Source organism: Petromyzon marinus, chromosome 2, assembly GCF_048934315.1.
Source record: "Petromyzon marinus isolate PM22_M1 ecotype Great Lakes invasive population chromosome 2, UKy_Petmar_22M1.pri1.0, whole genome shotgun sequence".
NCBI lineage: Eukaryota > Metazoa > Chordata > Hyperoartia > Petromyzontiformes > Petromyzontidae > Petromyzon > Petromyzon marinus.
The window spans coordinates 10,476,207-10,499,288 of record NC_133668.1 but is presented as its reverse complement, the minus strand read 5'-3'; the positions used below and the strand labels follow the sequence as shown (position 1 = coordinate 10,499,288).

At 45.4% G+C, this 23,082-nt stretch overlaps 1 protein-coding gene across 6 annotated transcripts in view; it reads right to left on the bottom strand.

Annotated features, from left to right (window-relative positions):
- Window positions 1-5,299: 5,299 nt before the first annotated feature.
- LOC116947763 (zinc finger protein 385D-like) overlaps window positions 5,300-23,082 on the bottom strand; it is a 140,346-nt gene continuing 122,563 nt past the window's right edge. For 4 of the 6 annotated variants that reach the window (XM_032963928.2, XM_032963910.2, XM_032963901.2 and 1 more), the window contains 2 exons: window positions 22,889-22,999; window positions 18,069-19,934 (listed from right to left, as the gene is read on the bottom strand). In XM_032963928.2, the coding sequence (XP_032819819.1) occupies window positions 19,689-19,934; window positions 22,889-22,999 (357 nt within the window). In that variant the 3' untranslated portion in view covers window positions 18,069-19,688. Of the gene's footprint in view, window positions 5,820-18,068; window positions 19,935-22,888; window positions 23,000-23,082 lie in introns of those variants that run through there. The other 2 variants (XM_032963892.2, XM_032963919.2) reach the window with 2 other exon arrangements.

Here is a 23,082-nt window from a genome sequence, read left to right as displayed (position 1 = left end):
ACAGTATTCTGAAGCATTATTTTTGTACCTGTAAATCCGTTGTTGTAAATTTGTGTTTTTACATAGGTCATCCGGAATTGTTCTCATGCATTTCTAATTTTGTTTTGGAAAGCGTCCATTCTCATGTCATACGACACAGCCTCACATAAGCTTTGATTTATTTTCATATGGAGGGTTGCACTTTGAACTTTCTGGGCCATATATACAGACCTTATAGAACCATATCTCTCTTACATTACATGTATCTTCATCATCAGAAAAACTGCAAACGGCATGTATTGTGGGCCAGCGCTGCATCACGAGCTATTTATACAATACCGTGCTCCTCCTGCACAAGTTTGTAATACACTCGAATGTGTGAGCTAAAAAGTTGCATGCTATAACATTTTAACTGTGATGACCACAAAACATTTGACCACCATTGTCACCAACAGTGCATCATATCAGAGAATGTGTATAGTGGTGAACTAACACTGGAGGGTGCCAACAGCAAGATCCCTTATTTTCAAGAGCGTCTCTGTGATTTGCCAAAGACTCTCCGAGAGCCTTATAACTGGGAGGGCTAGGGGGAGAAAGAGGTGCGGTGTAGTTTGGGGTGGGGGAGGAGGTGGTGTCGGTGGCTTGGGAAGTACTGTTGTTTTCTGAGCAGTAACTAATGTGTGCTGATGGATAACTGTTGACATGCTCATCGAACCACAACCGTGCTCTGTTTGCCAGCGCACTAAAAACGTCTTGGTGTTTAAAAAATCTCAGAGGATAAATGTCTCTATTAGCTTTTGCATATACAGTTTCACGCGTTCACATTAGGTAGGTACATGTTGTGGGAATCCATTGCGAATATTAAGAATTGTCAAGATCTAAAAAAATAAATCTATAAATAGAAAGGTTTTTTTTTCTGCTGCCACACTACGTTCAATTAGTTTTGAGTTGTCAGTTGGTGCTGCAAACATTCGTACATTTTCTGAAGAATTAATATGAATTAGTTAATTTTAGATAAACTGTTAAATAGAGACAGAATGTTATTAGGCAAGCCTGTGAAACCAGCGTACTTTATGTATGGGTTATATTTGTTACCATGTTTTGTTTTTGCAGATAGTGGCATTAGAAATACAAATTGTCAAAATAACTGTAAACAGTGGGTATGATTTCCCCCATATAATGTACTGCGTTTTTCTTTAATAGTTTCGAAATACGATACGATTATTACAAATGCAAGCATTCTCACTGGTCTGCTCCTACACGGAATGGTAATTTGAGCAGCGGCCTTGCTCTTCATGAAAATAATTACATCTATAAACAGATGATTGATATCAACACTGCAAAACAAATTTAATAGAGATATTTTTCTGTGCCTTTTGGGCAAATCAGAAATAAATAATCATGTTGTTTCTGGGATCAAATACCCCTTCATGGTCTGTCAAGTAGCAAAAAAAGTCTGATACAAATTTGTAATATTTCTCGTGAAACGTTATTGAATGTACCAATTAGCATTCCATGTCGTTACCGTATTTAGATAACGACAGTTTCACCATTTGCATATCAATGGTTTTAAATGCACTATACAGTGAGGGAAAAAGTATTTGATCCCCTGCTGATGTTGTACGTTTGCCCACTGACAAAGAAATGATCAGTCTATAATTTTAATGGTAGGTTTATTTGAACAGTGAGAGACAGAAAAACAACAAAAAAATCCAGAAAAACGCATGTCAAAAATGTTATACATTGATTTGCATTTTAATGAGGGAAATAGGTGTTTGACCCCCTCTCAATCAGAAAGATTTCTGGCTCCCAGGTGTCTTTTACACAGGTAACGAGCTGAGATTAGGAGCACACTCTTAAAGGGAGTGCTCCTAATCTCAGCTTGTTACCTGTATAAAAGACACCTGTCCACAGAAGCAATAAATCAATCAGATTCCAAACTCTCCACCATGGCCAAGACCAAAGAGCTCTCCAAGGATGTCAGGGACAAGATTGTAGACCTACACAAGGCTGGAATGCGCTACAAGACCATTGCCAAGCAGCTTGGTGAGAAGGTGACAACAGTTGGTGCGATTATTCGCAAATGGAAGAAACACAAAAGAACTGTCAATCTCCCTCGGCCTGGGGCCCCATGCAAGATCTCACCTCGTGGAGTTGCAATGATCATGAGAACGGTGAGGAGTCAGCCCAGAACTACACGGGAGGATCTTGTCAATGATCTCAAGGCAGCTGGGACCATAGTCACCAAGAAAACAATTGGTAACACACTACGCCGTGAAGGACTGAAATCCTGCAGCGCCCGCAAGGTCCCCCTACTCAAGAAAGCACATATACATGCCCGTCTGAAGTTTGCCAATGAACATCTGAATGATTCAGAGGACAACTGGGTGAAAGTGTTGTGGTCAGATGAGACCAAAATGGAGCTCTTTGGCATCAACTCAACTCGGCGTGTTTGGAGGAGGAGGAATGCTGCCTATGACCCCAAGAACACCATCTCCACCGTCAAACATGGAGGTGGAAACATTATGCTTTGGGGTGTTTTTCTAAGGGGACAGGACAACTTCACCGCACCAAAGGGACGATGGACGGGGCCATGTACCATCAAATCTTGGGTGAGAACCTCCTTCCCTCAGCCAGGGCATTGAAAATGGGTCGTGGATGGGTATTCCAGCATGACAATGACCCAAAACACACGGCCAAGGCAACAAAGGATTGGCTCAAGAAGAAGCACATTGAGGTCCTGGAGTGGCCTAGCCAGTCTCCAGACCTTAATCCCATAGAAAATATGTGGAGGCAGCTGAAGGTTCAAGTTGCCAAAGGTCAGCCTCGAAACCTTAATGACTTGGAGAAGATCTGCAAAGAGGAGTGGGACAAAATCCCTCCTGAGATGTGTGCAAACCTGGTGGCCAACTACAAGAAACGTCTGACCTCTGTGATTGCCAACAAGGGTTTTGCCACCAAGTACTAAGTCATCTTTTGCAGATGGGTCAAATACTTATTTCCCTCATTAAAATGCAAATCAATTTATAACATTTTTGACATGCGTTTTTCTGGATGTTTTTGTTGTTATTATGTCTCTCACTGTTCAAATAAACCTACCATTAAAATTATAGACTGATCATTTCTTTGTCAGTGGGCAAACGTACAAAATCAGCAGGGGATCAAATACTTTTTTCCCTCACTGTATTATACATGCCTAATATACTCCAGAAGGCAGCAGTTGCGATGGAGGTCTAGATGGAGCAGATTAATTGATTCGAGTGCTGTCAGGATGGGTACATCACAGAAAATTGACATGAAAATACAAAAGAGCACTCCAACATGATGGCATTCAGCTGCTGATGGCCCATTAGGTTGTGTTTGTATGTATATAATCTTCGATTTTTGCAGACATATAAGGTACCGAATACACAAGGTGCCTGAGTAGATATTTGTGATATGTGTCAAAATCTGGAGGCAGTAGTGAAGGTGAGTGTGGTTTTGGAGGGGGTGGCTGATGTATTGCTTTGTACCCATATCTGGTATTATTACAATATTAGATTATCAAGAAAGTTGTATGGTACGATAGCTTTTTTATACTTTAATTTGGCTAGGTGGGACTGTTGGCAGAGTGCTCGACTCACAATTGGAATGTTGTGAGTTCAAATCCTGGTTGTAGACAAAGTTTACCAATAATTTCACCAAGGTTAAAAAATACGTACTTACTGTACGATTGTGTTAGTTGCTAATGGTGCCATTGAGCAGCTGGCCCCGATATTATGGTTATTTGTTGGGCTAGCCAGGTGGCTCAAAAGTAACGTGAGAGGCTTGCATTCAGAAGGTTGTAAGTTTAAATCCTAGTTGGGGGTTGACTCAGCCCATCATACCTCTTGGGTTGATAACATCTACCATATTGTGGGCAAGTCAATAGTGGTTTACCTATGGAGTGAATCACCCCCCACCATAGGAATGTGTAATTTCCACCACTGCTTCATGGCTGTAAATGGAAGAAGAACACCACCTAAATGCTATTTTGAGCAGAAAATCACTATGACGTTATTTAAACAACTCTTTTAAGCGTAGAAATACAGGGTGTTTTTAAAAGATGGACCAATTTCAAAACAGTATATGTCACGATGGCAACATGTTACAATTACACAAAAAGTTACAAACGGTTTAATGAGTTATCAAGTTTTACTAAACATTTTATAAATGCTCTATGTGCCCTCCACCTGCTGTACGGACAACATCGAGTCGATAGTTGAATTAGTCCCAAAAGCCTCTCTTCTCACGTGTTCCTCTGAGGTGCATGGTCGCCCTGTGCTCTTCCCCTTACATAAACAGCCTGTTTCCTCAAATTGTCGCTACCAACGACGAATGCTCTTTGACATTGGCGGATCAATGCCAAAACGCCGTTGAAACGCACGCTGCACCGCAATTATGGATTCAATCTTGCTGAACTGCAGAATGCAAAACACCCTGTGTTGCGGGGTCACCATCTTGCAAATGACTGAGGCTAGGGGCTGTTTGTGCGCTGTCAGAGGCATCTAGTGGTAATCATTTGAAACGCTATGCTCCGCCCTTTCAAGTGGTAAGAGTTTCATTCATGGGCGGTTCGTGGTTGCAGAGATATAGCGATTTCAAATCACCCTGTACTTTGACGTTTACTCCTTATAATAAATACTCCACAGAAGTAGGTGTGTAGTACAATGCTTATACGTGCACACATAGAAACAATATTCCCACATTATCGTACACAGGCACATATTTCTAATATTTTCTATAAATCTGTAGTGACGCAGTTCAGAGACAGGAATCATTTGAGGCACCTTCTTTATTCGTGCACACAAAGGGGACTACACGCACCCTACGAGGGTTCACACTATTTATATATTTTACACACAGCTGTCTACTATCAGCGGCACAATCTAGCTAGTACAGTTGGCAGGTTGTCTAGCTAGCAGCGCCCAGTGATGGTGAAGATGGCGGCGACGATGATGACGAACAGCAGATGGTAAAGACGGCGGCGATGATGGTGACGAAAAGTAGCATGGTGAAGGGATCCATTTTCAGCAACAGCCCCAAGCTCCCACTTAGGGCTCCCTCTTATGCTCCCGGCGTGGCCTTGCTCTGTCCTGGCCATGCCCCCCCTTCTGGATCCTACTAGCAGGTTCCCGGGACTTCCAGATGTAGCTCTTCCTGAGCTTTCCCTTAGTTGTCTTTCTCCCCGTATATACTGTCGCTTGTTGACGTGTGTACTGCCATAAGCTATCAGTACCACTTTTTGTCAGCAGCCAGCGCTATTACTCTAATTCCCCCCCCCCCCCCCCCCCCCCCCCATCAAAACACAGCCGTCCCGGCTGACATCATAGCAACAGGGGAACAGGGGCGTTAGGGCAGAGAACATCCATAAAACATCAACACAACAATAGCGGAGAATAGGGCAAAACATTTGCAACACGAATACATAACAAACGAACCGCGAAGGAAAGGGGAACACTAGAGTCACCCAATGCACATGGTCGCGCCATACCCACGAGCATCGGGGAGCAAGCCCAATTCAACTTGGACCCGCAACCCAGCTTACGGCGTTGACAACACCATCGGACGACATTGGCACTCGTGACAATATGACGGGGAGATGGCCAATCAGCGGAACGAAGCATTCTTGGAGTGAGTCTTCGATGCCGGTCCCCCACCACGAGCAGGATCAAGCACACTGGGGGGCGCAGGACCATCACATAAATGGCCTAAAGGGCGCGGCCCCTCCCTGGCAGTAGTAGATGTCAACCGGACTTCCACACGCGGTCCTTCACACAGAGTTGATGTAGGAGGTTCCCCGGGCATCAGATGCTGGGATCCTGTGGGCGACATAATGCAATCCTTCTGAAGCACCGCCTCGGGGCCTGTTTGCTCCGGCTCGTTGGACACATCAGACACCGGCCACTCTGGAGATCGAGATGAGCTATCTATACGAGGTTGAACAAATGACTTAAACCGTGATGGGTGTACAAACCAGCAATGGCGACCGACCTGATTGCGAATACACACTCAACAGGGCCCCGCTATGGCCGGAGTAATCTAGGGGACGTACCCAGGGGTACTTGCAGGCAGTGCAGTCACGTTCTGTCTCCAGATTTCCATGGAAGCTCGGACGCACATTGCCCCACGAGTTTCTCATTCATGGCCTGCCGCTTGGACGAATTTCCCTTGGCCGCTTCCCGCACCTCCATCAATCGCCTGAGGGTGACTTGCATGGGCGTGGGCATGATGGCCCTCTTTTTACTTGAGGCCATGCCCAATTGAGCTTCCACGGGGAGATCGCTCTCCCTCCAATACATGAGAAAAATGGGGAGGATCCCAGTGAGGCGTGAGGGGCCATTCTTTATGTAGCAAGGACACCGGGGATGTGCAAATCCCAATCAAACTGCGCCTCATTGACCCCCTGGCACAGCATTCAATGTTAGAGTCCTATGCAGGCGTTCTACCATTCCATATATCTGAGGATGGTAGAGCGAAGTCCAATTGTTTTTTGTACCCAGGGAGTCGCACACCTCCTGTAACAATTATAAGACAAATTCCGCCCCTGATATGTGAGAAATTGTTCAAGGGCTCCCTTATCCATGACATAGCCGTGCAAAAATGTGTCTGAAATGGATGCGGCTGACTGATCAGGCAGAGGCCATGCCATCGGCCACCAAGAAAGATATTCCACCTCAACCAAGAGGAATTTATTTCTCCTCTGGGTAACCGGGAATGGCCTCAAAATATCCAGTGCGACTAGCTCGTTAATTTTCGATTTAAAGCTTTCGTGACTGCAAGGATTCATCTTCTTTGGTTCTTTTGGTAAAGTCACGTAGAATGAGAATAAAATAATAAATTGATAAAATAAAATAACACAATAATACACAATAATAATTTTATAAATTTATTATTTTATTCTCATTCTACGTGACTTTACCGAAAGAACCAAAGAAGATAGCTCGTTAATTTCAGACACCGTGATAGATTGTATTGGAGGCTGAGCTTGCTGTGATGGTGGTTTGTGGCATCCACAGTCAGTGCAACTTTTAAACAGGTGGTATATGTCGTCTGTAATACCTGGCCAATAGAAGTCCTGCTTCAACGTTAACAAAGTTTTACAGACTCCGAGGTTCATTAGTTTCTCATGCACCACCCGTTTGAGCTTACCCCGCAGGGCAGTGGTTACCACCACACAATAGCGCTGCAGTTCCTCATCCCATCTCATCAAAAGGCCTTCATGAAGGAATAAAAGGGCGACCCCCATTGGGACAGTTTTACTACCTCTGGTCCCAAAGCAACGCCGCAATTTTAACAATGAGACATCCTCCGCCTGCAGCTGTCCCCACTCGGCATACGTGAAACCTAGCATGCTATCACTAGGTGCAGCCACCGCGGCTGGTGCTGCGTTGCCGGATGCCGCCACAACTTGAGGTGAACCAGCCGGCAATGGCTAACACCGGCTCGCACCCATAGAACAGGAACACTGGTTACTTAGTGGCAGGTGGGACAGCGCATCTGCGTTGAAGTGCCGCACATCCTTCCTGTAGATGAAAGTGAAGGAATATTCCTGCAGTATTTCCAGCCAGCGAGACAGCTGGCCGGAAGGCTGGTCAATACGCATGGAGTATTGGAGGGCCGCGTGGTCCGTGCGCACAACAAAGTCCCATCCATAAAGGTGCGGCCTATACTGTTGGACAAAAGAAACAATGGCCAACAGATCCCTGTGCATCACACAGTAGCGCTGTTCTGCGGGGGACAACACACGGCTACCATAGGCCATGACTCTCTCTGTGTCGTTCACAACCTGGGACAGCACAGTACCTATTCCAGTGTCGCTGGCATCCGTGTCCTAAGTAAAGGGCAGAGAGAAATCGGAGTATCTGAGGCCATCACGCAACGCGACAAACGCGGCCTCCTCCTCCCACCCCACCGAAATCTCTGGCCCTTAGCAGTCAGCACGTGGAGCAGTTTGGAACACAGACCACAATCGACACAAATGCTCCTTGAACGCAACCACAACTCAGTTTGTAGACACTAGAGTATTGCATGTCAGGAATCACATCCTTTACAGATGGGATTAAATCACGGAATTTGTGTACTGTGTTGAAACGAGCCACATGTTAAAAAGTTAGATGGTAACAAGATTGTCATCAATCATAGTAACATCCCAATTTCTGACAGCCTAAAATCGGTACTAGCTAAAGAGTTGAATTTTGCAGTCACCCCTAAACACATCCCATTGGATGATATAATTGTCCAGGTCGACGTAGCCCTTGGGCGGAGGTGTGCTGGTTGGCGCACAGACAGTCGTCCGCCTCAACCAGGAGCCGTTCTTGCAGGTGCTCAATGCGAGCCCGGAGATGGCTGTGGTTCAGGCGGGGACGGTGTTGGCTCACGCGACAGCCAAGTCTCACGAAGGTGATGGTGTTGCGCGCGACGATATTGTTGGCGCGGTGGAAAATAATGTTGCAGAGAACGAGACTTTGGCGGAGGTGTTGTGTCATGAGAACCCGCACTTGTCTCCGGCGCAGCAGGAGGAATTATTATCGTTGCTGCGTGAGTTTTCGGATATGTTTAGTAAAAACAAGTTTTATGTTGGCCGTACCTCCCTGTTGCAACATCGTATTGATACAGGGGAGGCCGGGCCCATTCATTAGAACCCGTAATGGAGAATGAACATGTGCAGAAAGCGGTGGCTGATGTGTACCCGCTTCCTCGTATGGATGATTCCCTGGACGCATTGTCTGGCGCGCATTTTTTTTTCTGACGCGTTAATGAGGTTTTGACAACTTCCCCTTGACGAGTCGTCAAAACCTAAAACCGCGTTCCATACGCCCCAGGGACAATTTCCAAATAATCTTCCTTTTGATGGGATTGCACTCGGCACTAGCCACTTTTCAGCGGTTGATAGAACTCGCTTTGGTTGGCCTGCAGTGGGACTCCTGCTTCATCTACTTAGATGACATCGTTGTGTTTAGCTGAACTTTTGAAGAAACCTCCAGCGACTGTGAGCTGTTTTTGTTTGGATGCGATCAGCTAATCTGAATTTGAAGCCTGCTAAATGTCATGTTCTGCAAAACTCTGTACGATACTTGTCAGCACAAACGGGGTAGCCACGGACCCCGAGAAAACAGCGTGTATGCGGGACTGGCCGACCCCCAAATCTGTGGGGAAGGTCTGAAGTTTTGTTCGGTTTGTGTTGTATTATTGTAGATTTGTGCCACAATTTGCTACAGTGGTTAAACCACTACACGCCTTGACGACTAAGAACCAGAGGTTCAAGTGGGGGTCGGAGGAAGAGGCTGCATTTATGGCTCTTTGTGAACGCTTGGCTGATGCGCCCCCACTCGATTACCCTGATTTCTCCCTGCCCTTTGTTCTTGACACAGATGCTAGTGACATGGGTACAGGTGCCGTCCTTTCCCAGGTTAAGAATGGTGTGGAAAGAGTGGTCGTGAATGGTAGCCACGTCTTATCTACGGCTGAACAGTTTTACTGTGTCAATCATAGGGAACTGTTGGCCATGGTATACTTTAGACAACAGTATAGGCCTTATTTTTACGGCAGAGAATTTGTCGTTCTCTCAGATCATGCAGCTCTTCAGTATTCCCTCAGAGTAGACCAGCCCTCCGGGCAGCTCTCGCGTTGGCTGAAGATTCTCCAGGAGTACTCGTTCCGAGTGATGTACCAGGAGCGGGTCGTTGTAAACCTCCGGCAGCAATGCCCTCGGCTGTCATAGCAGCACTTGGGGGAGTGGAGCCCGCCGAGGAGGTCATGCCGAGGGATAGTGTTTTGCACCTTGCACGTGCCGAATGGGGAGGATTAAAAATGGAAGATGTGTCCCATATGACCTTGTTGTGTCAAGCGGAAGCAGGACGTAAAGGATCCGCTCCCTCTGACGGCCTGCGACCGGTCCTAAGGTCTTTTGATAATGGATGAGAATGGGTCACGCCGTTACCATGTTGTAGTTCCCACCACCCTCCCAGGCAAGCTGACTCAGGGGGTATACGAGGACAAGTTGTTACACCTTGGGGTGCGAAAAAACGTTGCTAATGTTGCAACGCGATTATTATTGGCCGGGGATGTCGAGCGACATGCACTACTTCATTCAGGGTTGCACGGAATGCGCACGTAGGAAACCGCCACTGAGAAAGTTACAGCCTCCATTGCAGTCTCTCTCGGTTTCACGATGGCCTATGGCCTGGCTGCTGCCCGACCAGTCGGCAGCCTCTATTGTGGATGCGTTTTTGCATGGATACGTGTTGGACAAAGGCACCCCTGAGCAACTTCTCACGGATCAGGGGTGGAATTATTCCTCTAAGCTGCTACGAGAAGTTTGCGATGTGCTAGGCACTAAAAATATTAGAATGCCCCGTACCATCCCCAGATGGATGGGATGGTAGAACAGCTGCATAGAACCCTGACATCTATGCTCAGTCAGGCAGCCAGCACAGCCCAAACTGATGGGGATCTGCATATTCCAGGAGTGTTGGCCGCATACAGAACGGCTCCCCACACTTCCACTGGATTTTCGCCTTTTTTTCTAATGTACGGGAGGGAGAGTGAACCTCCCATGGAGATTCAATTGGGTTTGTCTGAGATAAAAGGAAAATCTAAATTGCCTGCGCCTTTGGAAATTACTTTGGAACATGTGTCGGCAGCTCAAGAAGCTGCGAAATTAAACACCGCCAAAGCACAGGCGGCCAACGAATGAAATTCGGGGCAAAAGGACCAGGAGTTGCATTGGGCTGTGGAGGATCGGGCGTGGTTGCATTGCCCGTAAGTGCCAGTGGGAACGTCCCCTAAACTGTATCGGCCATGGCAGGGTCCTGTGGAAGTGTTGGAAGTCAAACAGCCGCAGTGTCTGCGTATACGAGTTGGCCGTCGCTGTTGGTTTGTTCATCTGTTGCAGTTGAAGCCTTATATTCTTCCTCGGACTGACACCTCATCTCCAAATTGTGTATGGTCGGTGTTTGTTGTGTCCGACGAGCCGGGGGAGACGCCAATGGAGAGTGTGCATCAGAAGGATTGTATTGTGCTGCCCACAGCTTCCGAACCCCTAAATGACGGGACCCGTGACCTCGCCGAATGTGCAGAGTTGTTGACCGAGACGGAAGCCGCGACACCTGCATTGTGCTGGGTTATTCCTTCCCCTTCATTGCCGATCGTTCTGCCCTCTTCTAAAACACGTTATTACGTTTATTCTAGTTATGGCAGAACTCTTCTCCTGCCTCGCGTGCATTTCGTTATTATTATTAGCTGAGACGGCTATCTTTTAACCACGGGGGTGGGCGGGGGCGTAATGTAATGACAGAGTGACATCTGTCAGCCTGAAGGGGTAATTACGTTTATGGGAGTAATGCCTTATTATAAGGGGGTTGTTTCTGGGGTAAAGGTGAAAGGCAGAGTTAGTCCAGAGGCTCCGGGAATCTGCTCGAAGGTTCTGGAAGGGGGCATGGCCAGAGGCCAGGCTTGGCCACGCTGGGGCGCATATAAGGGGGGGCAAACCAGAGGTTCGGGTGCTGTTGCGGGTCCTGGGTCCTGGCTGCGTCGATGCTCGTCGTCATCTCTTCGTCTCAGACCATGTGGCTGTTATTCTGCAAGACCCTCTCCATCGCCGTCGCTGCGCTAGCGGACAGCTAGCGTAGTGTATGCCGGAGATGGGCTATGTGTTAGGATCGCCTATGTGTAGCTGCGTTACGTATAGTATCGCCTTCTACTCGACGTGTCTCGGAAGTCGCTCACTACAAATATACTAATTATAATACATCTATCACTGCACTGTATAAATATGCACATATTCACAACCGCCATTAGCCAATTACATTTGCTACCATGTAAATGCATCCTATTGCTTTGCAGAACAAACACAAGCCAATGTCATTGCCCAGTATTATGCAAATAATACATGTAAAGGCTAGATTGGCATTTAAAAATGGGGCGTGAGCCCGCACACTCACACTCATTCCTACACTTCACAGTATGTGCCTGTTAAAGACTTGACATTTGTGAAGCATGCAATGGACATACACAAATTCCCAAATAGCACTTTCCCAATTCACTACCAGCAAGTGGCTGTGGTTGCTATGAGCTTAAATAAACATGCAAGTTTTATTGTAATGCTACCAATTACTTCAGTGGGCCGTTGCCATTGGTCCAAAACTTTTGCAAATCTATATTACTATGTAAATGTTTTATACGTTTCTGAGAAAAATGTATGAACAGTCCCAGTCACTCTGAATCGGTGAAACAGCTGCTCTGTACGTCGATTCATAATGCCTGGAATATTATTGGCAATTTTTATTTGTTAAATATAGCATTATGTATGTATGTTGAACTTCTTTCGCTCCATACGTAACCAACCATGCTAATCTGAGAATAAATCCCGGCAGTACATTTGTGTGTAGCTCAGATCTGTGCAGTTATCACTATTTCATAGCTTTCCGTTTTCGGCCTGAAGAAATAAACTATGGTACATGGCAATATTTCAAGGTTATGTTGAGAATGCAGAAAGCGTGATGTTGCTTGTAAGTTTAACAATTTGTTCACCAGTTTTATCTTGTATTGTACATAGTGTTTACGTGTTTCGTTCCTCGAATAAGAAATGCTTATCTCTATTGGAGGTCCAGAGCCGTTGGTAGAGATTCCACATTCTCATGGCAGGGACCAAGGCTATCCATAGGACAATGTTAACTTCCAGAAAATAGTACTGATATTGGCCCATGAAAGATAACTGCTTACGTTGCTTTCAACTAACGTGATTTCGACTTTTGTTTTTCATAGCGGCTTTAAAGTGTTTTAATGCAATATTACAGTAACTTGTATGGGGTACAGAATATATATATTTCGTTGGTACATCTTCTCGAGTTGGAGAGATCCCTGGAGACTGACACAAAAGTCCAGGCTTTTAAAAATAGTCTCTATGATGTGTTCTAAACAGACGGAGATTCCTGGGATCCCCGAAGGGTGGATGGTTGTAGTAAGGGGGATGGAGAGGAATGTGTGGGGGTGGACGTCGCGCCTCCCCGCTCCTCCCTGTCGGCCGCCTCTCGCCAGGCCCTGGCCGATCGGGTGATCGGCCCCCCCGCACCAGCGCCATCTCTGAGGGACATAGCTAACTGGCTGGCTCACCACTACTAGCACACGCCCACGTGCACCACCACAAAAGCGAACGCGGTGGCGTGCACGCGCGCGCCCCTGCAGGCGCTTATTTTGCACAAAGTCTAGCGCTAAAAACGATGGTATGAATATGCGCGCGCACCTCCGGGTGATTAAGCCCTAATCTGCTTGCACACAAAGGCTAGCGCTAAAGGGCTGCGCAAATTTGCACGTGCGCCTCGCCATTAATGCTATTGTTGCTGCATAAACATGCGCGAGCATTCGCGAGCGGGTTTAACGTACCTCACCCCCGCCCTAATACTCGCGCGGCATGGCTGCTTGGACGCGGGCGCGTCGGCGGCTGTCTAAGTTTTTATACACGCGCGCGCCTCGCACACACACTCAAATTACCAACTCCACACCGACGCTGTAGCCCTGCGCTCGCTCTCTTGCACACACCGTCTCCCCGCGCAGTCGCACCACACACAAATCGCAGACACCATGCCGAGGTTCTACCCACACACACAGAAATCACACTGCACCGATACTCTGTACTAAAGTGCATTAATGGCACAAATACACTCTACCTGGAGGGGGAATATTTCACGAGAAGAGCTCAGCCTAACTCTGCCTATGAACCCAGTCACTCAAACGTCCTACCACTTACCTCGTTGCTGTACTCACGGCGTCGCATGTACGTTGCGAGATTCGGAGGGAGGACGAGCGAAAACCTCACCTATCACTGCCTTGTAGCAGCACTCGCTGGCATCATACGGATGCTGCGAGTGGCTCGAGGAGGCAGGACGGCAGGGAGTGGGTCTTGATGGCCCGGAGGAAGACAACTGCCTGAAATCGTCCCGGGCTGCTCTTTTTATTCTCTTAACTTCAAAGGCCCGGGGTGCCATTGTACCACGCGGCCAATCGTTCGCTTACCTGCGGTCACCCCCCCCCATCCCCTTTTGACTGGAAGGGCACCCGTACTTTTGCCTACTTAATATGCCACCCTCCATCCCCCCTCGAGTGCTGCGTTGCAGTGGTGGCTGCGGCCGGCGGGCGGCGGCGACCACCCATTGTCCCTTTGTCTGGAAGGGCTCTTGTGCCCTTCTTGCTCAATGTTCCGTCCTCCGTTCTCCCCTTTGAGCTGTACCTCATTGCAGTTGGCCCAGGGAACCTTTTCTTTCTGCGCCCATGCAATTTTAAGCCAATTTAGGGGCACCGCAATGTAATCTGTCCTGTGAGGGTTGGCCAATATCCTGGCACCGGGAAACCGTGGGACTCTCCCTCGACGGGCCCTTTGGATTAAAACCCGATGTGCCAGGCAATCCCTCGTCAGGACACTACGTGGGTGGAATGCGTGCGGGTGTGTGTTTAGTACGGGGGCTGGGAGAGAATCGCGGCGCTTGCGGAGTTGCTCCGCGGTCGTGGCACCACAAATGCCCTTTCACAACAACGCTTATTTTTTCTCATCACTGCTTGGGTGGTTGTCGTGATCTTTGAACACCTGTTCTACCCGTTTCCTCAAGCAACTGAAGGCTGCGCTTGCATATTTGAGGCGATGTCGAATGTCATTGTCGATGTCAGCTTTCTATGAGAAACCCTACGACAATGGGAGGAAAAGTGGGAACAGCAGGACCGAATCAACAACCTTGGGCCACCAATCCCTGCTCAGAAACACGCACCCGAGCTGCGACAGAGTCTGACAATCCCGGATTGGCCTCGTCAGCCAAAACATTCACGGAAGACAATCATCCTGGACTGCGAGGGATCGCCGAAAAAGGTTGCAACACTGCCTTGCACTGCAGTACCAGCTACCCTACAGGATTGCATATGGTGGAGCGGAATTAGGCAATGACATTCTATCGCCCTGTCCTTTCTGTTTGAACAAAAGAGGCGTGTTGAGGAGCAGAAAGCATAAAGAGGAATAACTCTCAAATCTCATCCCCTAGACATGAACACTGCACATAATTCCCATTGTAATAACCGCAACATGAGAGGAATGGAGCATTTCAATGTGCAGCATGTGTCGCGCACAGGCACTTTATGGCACATTAGCCGCGTAGGTGTGTTATTAATAGCACACACGCTGAAAGCCAGGATTCAGTACAGCAACAGCAGACGCTTTCGTCTGTCAAGTGAACAGCAGGAAGCAGCAACCAATTTGGCCATGCGAGGACCGCCAGAGCTGTCACGTGGATTTCAAACGAAAATTGCACAATTTACTTAGGGGAGGGAAATGTCTTCCACTTATTTGGGTCATTTAAAGAACATTTTACTAGAACGATTAGATTTTTGGTACATTAACAAGTATGTTTTGAAACACATAACCTTGTCCCCCCCCCCCATTGTGCTTCGCTAAATATGACGAACATTTATTTTACTGTAATTCACTAAGTATAGCTTTAAAAATATATATATCCTTGTAGGTAAGAATCAGGTGTGATTTCATCTTTGCTTGCTTCCATGCCTACATTCTCTGTCAAATGCATCTAAATGTGACACCTATTTCGTGGCAAGCCTGCTTCTATGAAGTTTGTATGTTTTGTGTGTATAGGAAGTCCCACTGATTGGTGTGAAAGTGTATTGTATTTTAAATGAGTGATGGAGGAAGATTCTTTTGCCCAGATTATGTATAATATACAGGCCTTGAAATGTATAGTTTAAATTGCTGATCGTGTTTTACCGTGTTTCGCTCATATGAGGTCGTTAAACACTCACATAAAATGACCATACATGCATAAACACCCGTTGTTTTGACGATCACAGTTTTAATAGTTGTTAAATTGACCTCTGGATTATTTAGCCTGGTATCAGATATGTAATGTCAACAAGGTCTTGTGTGCTAACATTTATGTAAACACAGGGCCCAATTCAAGTAGACACTTTCTTTCAAAACACTTTCACACTTTCTTTCAAAATGTCGATGTCAACTGGATAACCTTTTTGTGATTCTTAATTATTGAACAGTATTGGGCCATTTTGAAATGCGAAATGGGTGGAGTCGCATTTTGCACAGCCACATGAATGCAATCAGTAGCTTGCGAGAGCCGTGAGTGCTGATGTGAGCATGCTCACCTTGCTGACATACTCTGGCTCCATCTATCTCAGACTCACTCCTTTCGATTCTCAGCTATGCCTAACATCAGTTGTGATTATCCTCAGTTAGTCCGGTCCTCCCCTAGGTCAATTCAGCCTCAAATACGAAACTGGCGTGGATGTTTAAACATCAGTGTTGGGGAGACAAAGGTGGCCGGGAATATTTCAGGCCATACCAACCTCTCGTTCCGGCCATAGCAGGTGCTCGCTAACATTATTTGCCCCAAGTCTGTATGACGAAAAGCGTTTTTTCTTTGTATCTTTGTGTATGCCTGTGTCTATATATTACTTGGCACAGCACACATTCATCAGTGGAATGTGGTGTCAGAACCTGTGCTAAGCTTCTTCTAGATCGACTCAGCTTGAAATGGGTTGCCTGCTGTGGTGTTTACATAAAACCTGCAATCCATCAATGTGCAGGCAATGGTTAGTGGATCACATCCCACCTCATAATTGTGATGAGAATTCATAGAATGCACATGAATCGTAAAATGTGTCATTAATTGTTCCTGATTTTTTATAAAGTGGCTATCATTTCACCGAAAGAAATATATATGAAGAAACTTTAATGATTAATTTATTCAAACTGCGATCTAATATTATTAACACTAGCATGTTGTGGTTGTAAAAAAAAACATATTGCCTATTTGCATAATGGTATCTTATAAAAAAAAAATAGATATTGCATCTTCACCAATAATAAGTTGCACATGATGTCATAATGAAAGGTACAATACAGTAATGGGCTTTTGTCAGCATATAATCTCGAACATCTGGACTGTCCCGAAACGCAAATCCTCGCAGTACACAACCGAGCCAGGTGCTGTTACAAAAAAAAAGCCTTTCGCCTGTTCAACAACATCGATTTAAGGGCGGGGTTCATTTACAAAATGCGTTCACTGCCCTCCTGGGAGACATTACCCTTGGATATCGAAAGATCAGATTGCATTTACATATTTTTTTCTATACAATTGATTTTCTGTTTCATTTACTTAGAGAACGGCTTGTTTTGTTTTGCAAAAACCGTACGATGAAGGCAAAAACAAACAGCTCAGCGTAAACACAATTTGATTAATATCACACACGCCAGTGGCGTCTTGTAATTATAACAAAAACCCTATTGCATTGGAAAAAAAATATTTACCCCAAAGCAGATTAGCAGTACTCGTGTGTAAAGTTACAGCTAATAACAATATAATTAAATTGTTGGAAACATGCTGAATGCATCGTCATGTATAATATAATCATTCATTACTGCTTTTGATATACAACAACGTATTTTAATAAGCACACATTACATTGTGCTGCTTTAAAAATGTTACATCTACATTTGTAGTAGGATTTCAGTGGTTTCTTTTGGTCATTAAAGAATGAGATTGTTTCATATTTTACCTGTAAAATAAATGAACTGAATAAAATATGTAATAATGTGTACCGTGGCTAAACTTAAATTCCTGGCAAAAAGCTGAATAAACAAAACATCCAAACTCCATCAAATAACTATTCTTTAGCAAGGAAAATTATAAAAATAAAAACATCGCTTCATGTTCAAAATAGAAAATGTACATGGAGCAAACATTTACATTTTACGTGCGCCATACTATAAGTTATCTTTGCAAGTGACAATAAAAGTCGGGTAATATGTATTTTAGCTGTACTAAATGTTAAACGATGTGACATCTATGCTAAAAAGCTGCACAAACTCTCGAAGTTAATAGAGCAAAGCCTTGCAAAATTTAAATACGGTCAACGCAAATTCATACTTCTGAGTTTTACCTTGGTAGATGTGGATTTGTGTCGACAATGATGGCACATTATTTAATGTATGCTCATTGACAAAATAAAAGAAACATCACGAGATGGGAAAGCACGAGACAAAATAAGACGCAGACAGATTATGGAAATAAAAATGACACGTTATTTATTGCAGTGACTGAGCAAAGCACCGACTTATTCCAGTGAGATTTGATGATGCAAATGCCCAATATACGTTCACGTTGCTCGCAACACATAGAAGTACATGCCATTCCAATTTATAATTTATATGGTTCGAATATTCCATTGTTTTGCCAATACAAATTAAATGCACATTATGTTGAAATTCTATATTACACATATTATTGTTGACAAAAGTAATGGTGAAAGTCTGTCAAGAAATGCATCTGCTCCATTACCAAATGTATGCAACACGTAGCGACTCATAGCAGCCAAATAAGCAACGCCAAATAACGTTAGGAGATTAATAGAATAGCAGAACACCTTGCATTTCTTTATGACTTCAGAAGCGAAGTCATTCTGGACATTTCTTAGTGTGCTTTTGCCAATGCAGTTTTACACTCAGATCGAGTATTCTGAGACAAACCAGGAGCCACCACCGCTTGTTGTGTGGGTCTCTACACACATTAATTTTCCCGTCATGGCCCGATGAAGTGGCCAATTTGATGAATTTGTTCTCAATGACTGGACGATTTAACAATACCTCTGTGTTATTGTCATATCATACAATGCCGAATTTAAACAGTATTTTCCATTACATTTATATTCAGCAACATGTTCCAGAAATTGAATGAATATATTTTCAGCATAGAACTTCCCTTGAGGTACACTGGAGTACTGTATATACATTGTCGTAATTTGCAGCGTATATTCACTTTCCCATGGGTTCACTGTCATTTCATGCTCTTAGTGCATGTTGCAAATTTGAGAATGTTTTGATGGATATGCAATGTCACCTTGTCTTGCGGGTCATCTGCCAGCCGCCATAGTAGCACAGCTTCGTTGTAATAGGTCATTTGGTATGGCAGGAAAGCTCGAGTATTTTTTTACAACACAGTACAATAGAATCACAGAGACATCATATAAGGTTGCATGAGAAGCTGTGAAAAACTGTAAACATGGATATCTTTTCGCCACAGTCTTGCAAATGGTACAGTCGGCGACACACAGCTATGCAGATCATATTCAAATTTTGCACAAGTAGATTTCAGCAGAAAACAAAACAGCAGTCGTTTTGTGTGATGGGACAACACACTCGTTGTGCAGCTCTATAAGAAGTCCCGGGATCAGTTGGCATATTGACAGAAGCAGACATATCTGAGCAGGGCACACCCAAGATAAATCCTCATGGCTCCTTGTGATCTCCGTCCACGGATCAGTCCTACGCACACGCTGTGCCACGCACCACCACTTTGCACACAGCAGACAGACCTCCATGCTGCATTGCAGCCTATAGATATGTTAATCTCTAGTAAGATTTAAGGGTTGTAGGACCAAAGGAGCATACAATTCAAAAGTTCCACTCTCCACAAGTTGCATTTTTCTCATGTGTTCTGAACGTCAGGGATAGCCATTGGCTGTGACCCGTGGGAGCAAGATGCCAGTCGCACTGCTGTACGTAGAGTGCCATTTGCGACGCCGTACGGGGAACCAAATCCTCGGATTCTCAAACAAGAAGAGAAAGGCGGTCCACCGGAATGAGCAGAGCATGAGCCGACCTCGGTCAAGACGAATTAGGATCAATAGGGGGTGAAAATTATTGGCCCGTGAGAATTCCGCATGGGCCCCGGGGCTGACCTCAGCAGGGCTTGTGCCAAACCGTGGCTTGGGAAGAGGCTGGCGGTGGCGGCGGGCGCCGCGTGGAAAGTCAGCGGCGATCTCATGGCGACTGCAGCAGTGGCAGCCGCCAGGGGTGACGGCAGGTAACCTGTTGTTGTCATGGCGGATGGTAACCTGGTCAGGTCCTTGTGGAAGTCCAGCTTTGCCTGCAGAAGAAAAGCTCACTAAGCTCAGCAACGTGCCATACGTGGGTATGCAGTGTAATTTTTCTTTCTTTCGAGGTAAGTTTGACCCACCGACAAGCAAAAGTTAGGCTACCCTGCCCAGATGATGAATGCTCATTAGGACGAAAAGTGACTGGCTCTCCTGCTGTGGGCTGCCTAATACTCGTCTCTAATCCCTGTCGGCTCAAAGTTCAAGCTATATTTGTCACTGAGTAAAACTCACATTTCATATCGCTTCACCCAGATTTGCTATAAAGCCTCACTACATTAATGCCGTTAAACCACCGTACACAGTACATAAAAATTGTCTGAAATGTTAGTAAATGTTTCTTCCCGATACTCACAAGCATCCTCACGTGGTAATGCTACACACTTGCACTGTTAGCAAGTCTACATGTATGTATGTTTAACTTATATTTCACCATACGTAGCCAACCGTGCTAACCGGAGTTGCGGGGGAAGGACAATAACCTAAACACAAAAAGCAATTCTAAAGAAATTAGTTTTCATTCTAGATTTTAAAGTGCATAGCTCCGGTGGCTTTCTAATATCGGAAGGAAGAGAGTTTCAGATGGCTGCAGAAGCGCATCTGAAAGTGCGCGATGCAGTGACCAAAATATGTAGTATTTCCGAACTGTAAAGCATGTACTGTATGTGCAGTCCAGTGGCTGCAATTAAATATTATATAATGAATTTCTAAGTGAACTCGGGGGTTGATATGCCCAGAACGATGGACATGAAGACGTCTCCATCTTTATTTGATGGCTGGCCAAAAAGGGAAACTGGGGAAGTGAGAGACTGATGGCAGGAGGCTGGTCGGGCTTGGAAGGAGAGCTGGCATCAGGGTTCAAGTACAGACAGCGGTGAGAGTAGGGAAGCGATAAATACATTTTTCACAAATGCCTGGGGTCCACATGTCAGAGAGCGCTGCTTCAACTCTCATGAAATGTGGGCCACAGATTTTTCAATCCCTCCCTCGTATATATTCAATAATATATATACACACACACAGACAATAACAACTAATTAGTGTCCAATACGCAAAGTAACTTCTAACAATTCTAGATTTGAAGCTTTCGTGACTGCAAGGATCCATACTCTTTGGTTCTATTCGGTAAAGTCACGTAGGTAAAAAATTAAACAACAAAAAATCACGACGTTTCGGCCACAACACAAGTGGCCTTCATCAGGTGAAGGGACCGGACTGTCCAGAGGACAGCGTTGGAGTGAAAATAGCCAAGCCCAGGTCGCGTCCTTTAAGCTGTGTGGGAGGAAACAAAAGCGCCTTGACAAAGGAATTAGCATAAAAATGAACATGATGTACGTAGGAGGTACATGATGGACCGGCGCGTGGGGGGGGGGGGAGTTTACATAATGTTGGTGTGAAGGGAAAATAAGCAGCTGTGAAAGTTTGGGATACCACTACTTGAAAAAATATACTGTACCATTGAAAATTAGTTTCTCTCATCAAAACGTTATACCACAGGGCTCATTGCATTTTGGACCAACACCACCTGACCAGTGAATTAAAACATGTACATCTGGCCCTCAAGAGTAACGGATACTCTGACCGTACCATCCGCCAAGCTGTTTCTCCCTCCATACAGAAACAACCACTTGATACTCAAAATCATCACACTGCCATATATAGCAGGCGTTACTAAAAAGATCTCCAAAATTCTAAACAAACACAAGATCCTGGTCCGGTTCAATACAGTACACAAAATCCGTGACCTGATCCCATCCGTGAAGGATGCCATTCCTGACTTACAGTACCCCGGGGTTTACAAATTGAGCTGCACCTGTGGTGACTGCTATATCGGGGAGACGAAGCGACATGTCTCTGACCGAATTCGCAAGCACAAATAAGATTTGAAACACGGCAGAACGAATTATTCTGCCGTAGCTGATCACTATTACAACGCTGTGGATGATCACGATATACTTTTCTCTGATACCAAGGTTCTCTGCAAACCCACGGGTTTTTGAGAGATTTGTCCACGAGGCAATTCAGATTTACAAACACAGACACAATTTCAACCGAGAGGATGGTTTCAAATTAAGCAATCATTGGAGAGATGTTCTAGATCAAACCAAACAGTATATTTTTTCAAGTAGTGGTATCCCAAACTTTCACAGCTGCTTATTTTCCCTTCACACCAACATTATGTAAACTCCCCCCCCCCCCCGCGCCGGTCCATCATGTACCTCCTACGTACATCATGTTCATTTTTATGCTAATTCCTTTGTCAAGGCCCTTTTGTTTCCTCCCACACAGCTTAAAGGACGCGACCTGGGCTTGGCTGTTTTCACTCCAACGCTGTCCTCTGGACAGTCCGGTCCATGCATATGTGTAAAAATAGAAGCACACTGCAAAATTCACAACAATCTATAAAGTGTCAGCATGCTGTTATGAAAACGTATTCACCAAGTGCACAAACGCAAGCACTTGCGGCTTATACACATGCCACAAGATGTAAACAATGTACAGCACTTAGCTAACATGCACGGAGAACAGTGCCTGTGATTGGTTATGGTAAAATATCAAATTGAGTTATAACTCATGTATTAAGCCAACACTTGCGATCGTGCGGGGGGTGAGGAGGGTGGTTACTTGTCGGGTTCATAGCACACTGCGCTATGAGCCCGACAACACGGGTTTGTTTTGCAGCCACACCACTGACCAGTGTGGTGAAGTATGGTCAAAAAACCCTCAAGACAAAATGTCATCCAGAAGTGGCTTGATAAAGGTCTGAACATTACTATTAATACTATTGATCTCATGCCGCCCATTGGCGTGTATACATACAGCCACGTCTGACTGTTCATAGTACTTCTAGCATTTAAATAAAACGTCGAATGTCACAGTTTCAGTGTTGGCACAGCAATGCTGTGGTTCATCTGTGAGCGGCAAATCGCGCTCTGAGCAGCCCCACCGTGTAGTGGACATTGGTGGCCTGGAAGGCGGCAGCGGCCGCCGAGAGGGGAGATTGCAGAAAGCTTAACCCCAGCGAGTTCAGCAGCTCTTTGCGGAAAGTCAGTTTAGCCTGCGAGGGGATGTAACACCACACACATGATCCAGTAACTGTTTGTAGAAACCATCGCGGTTGAGCGATAAGATGAAAAACAA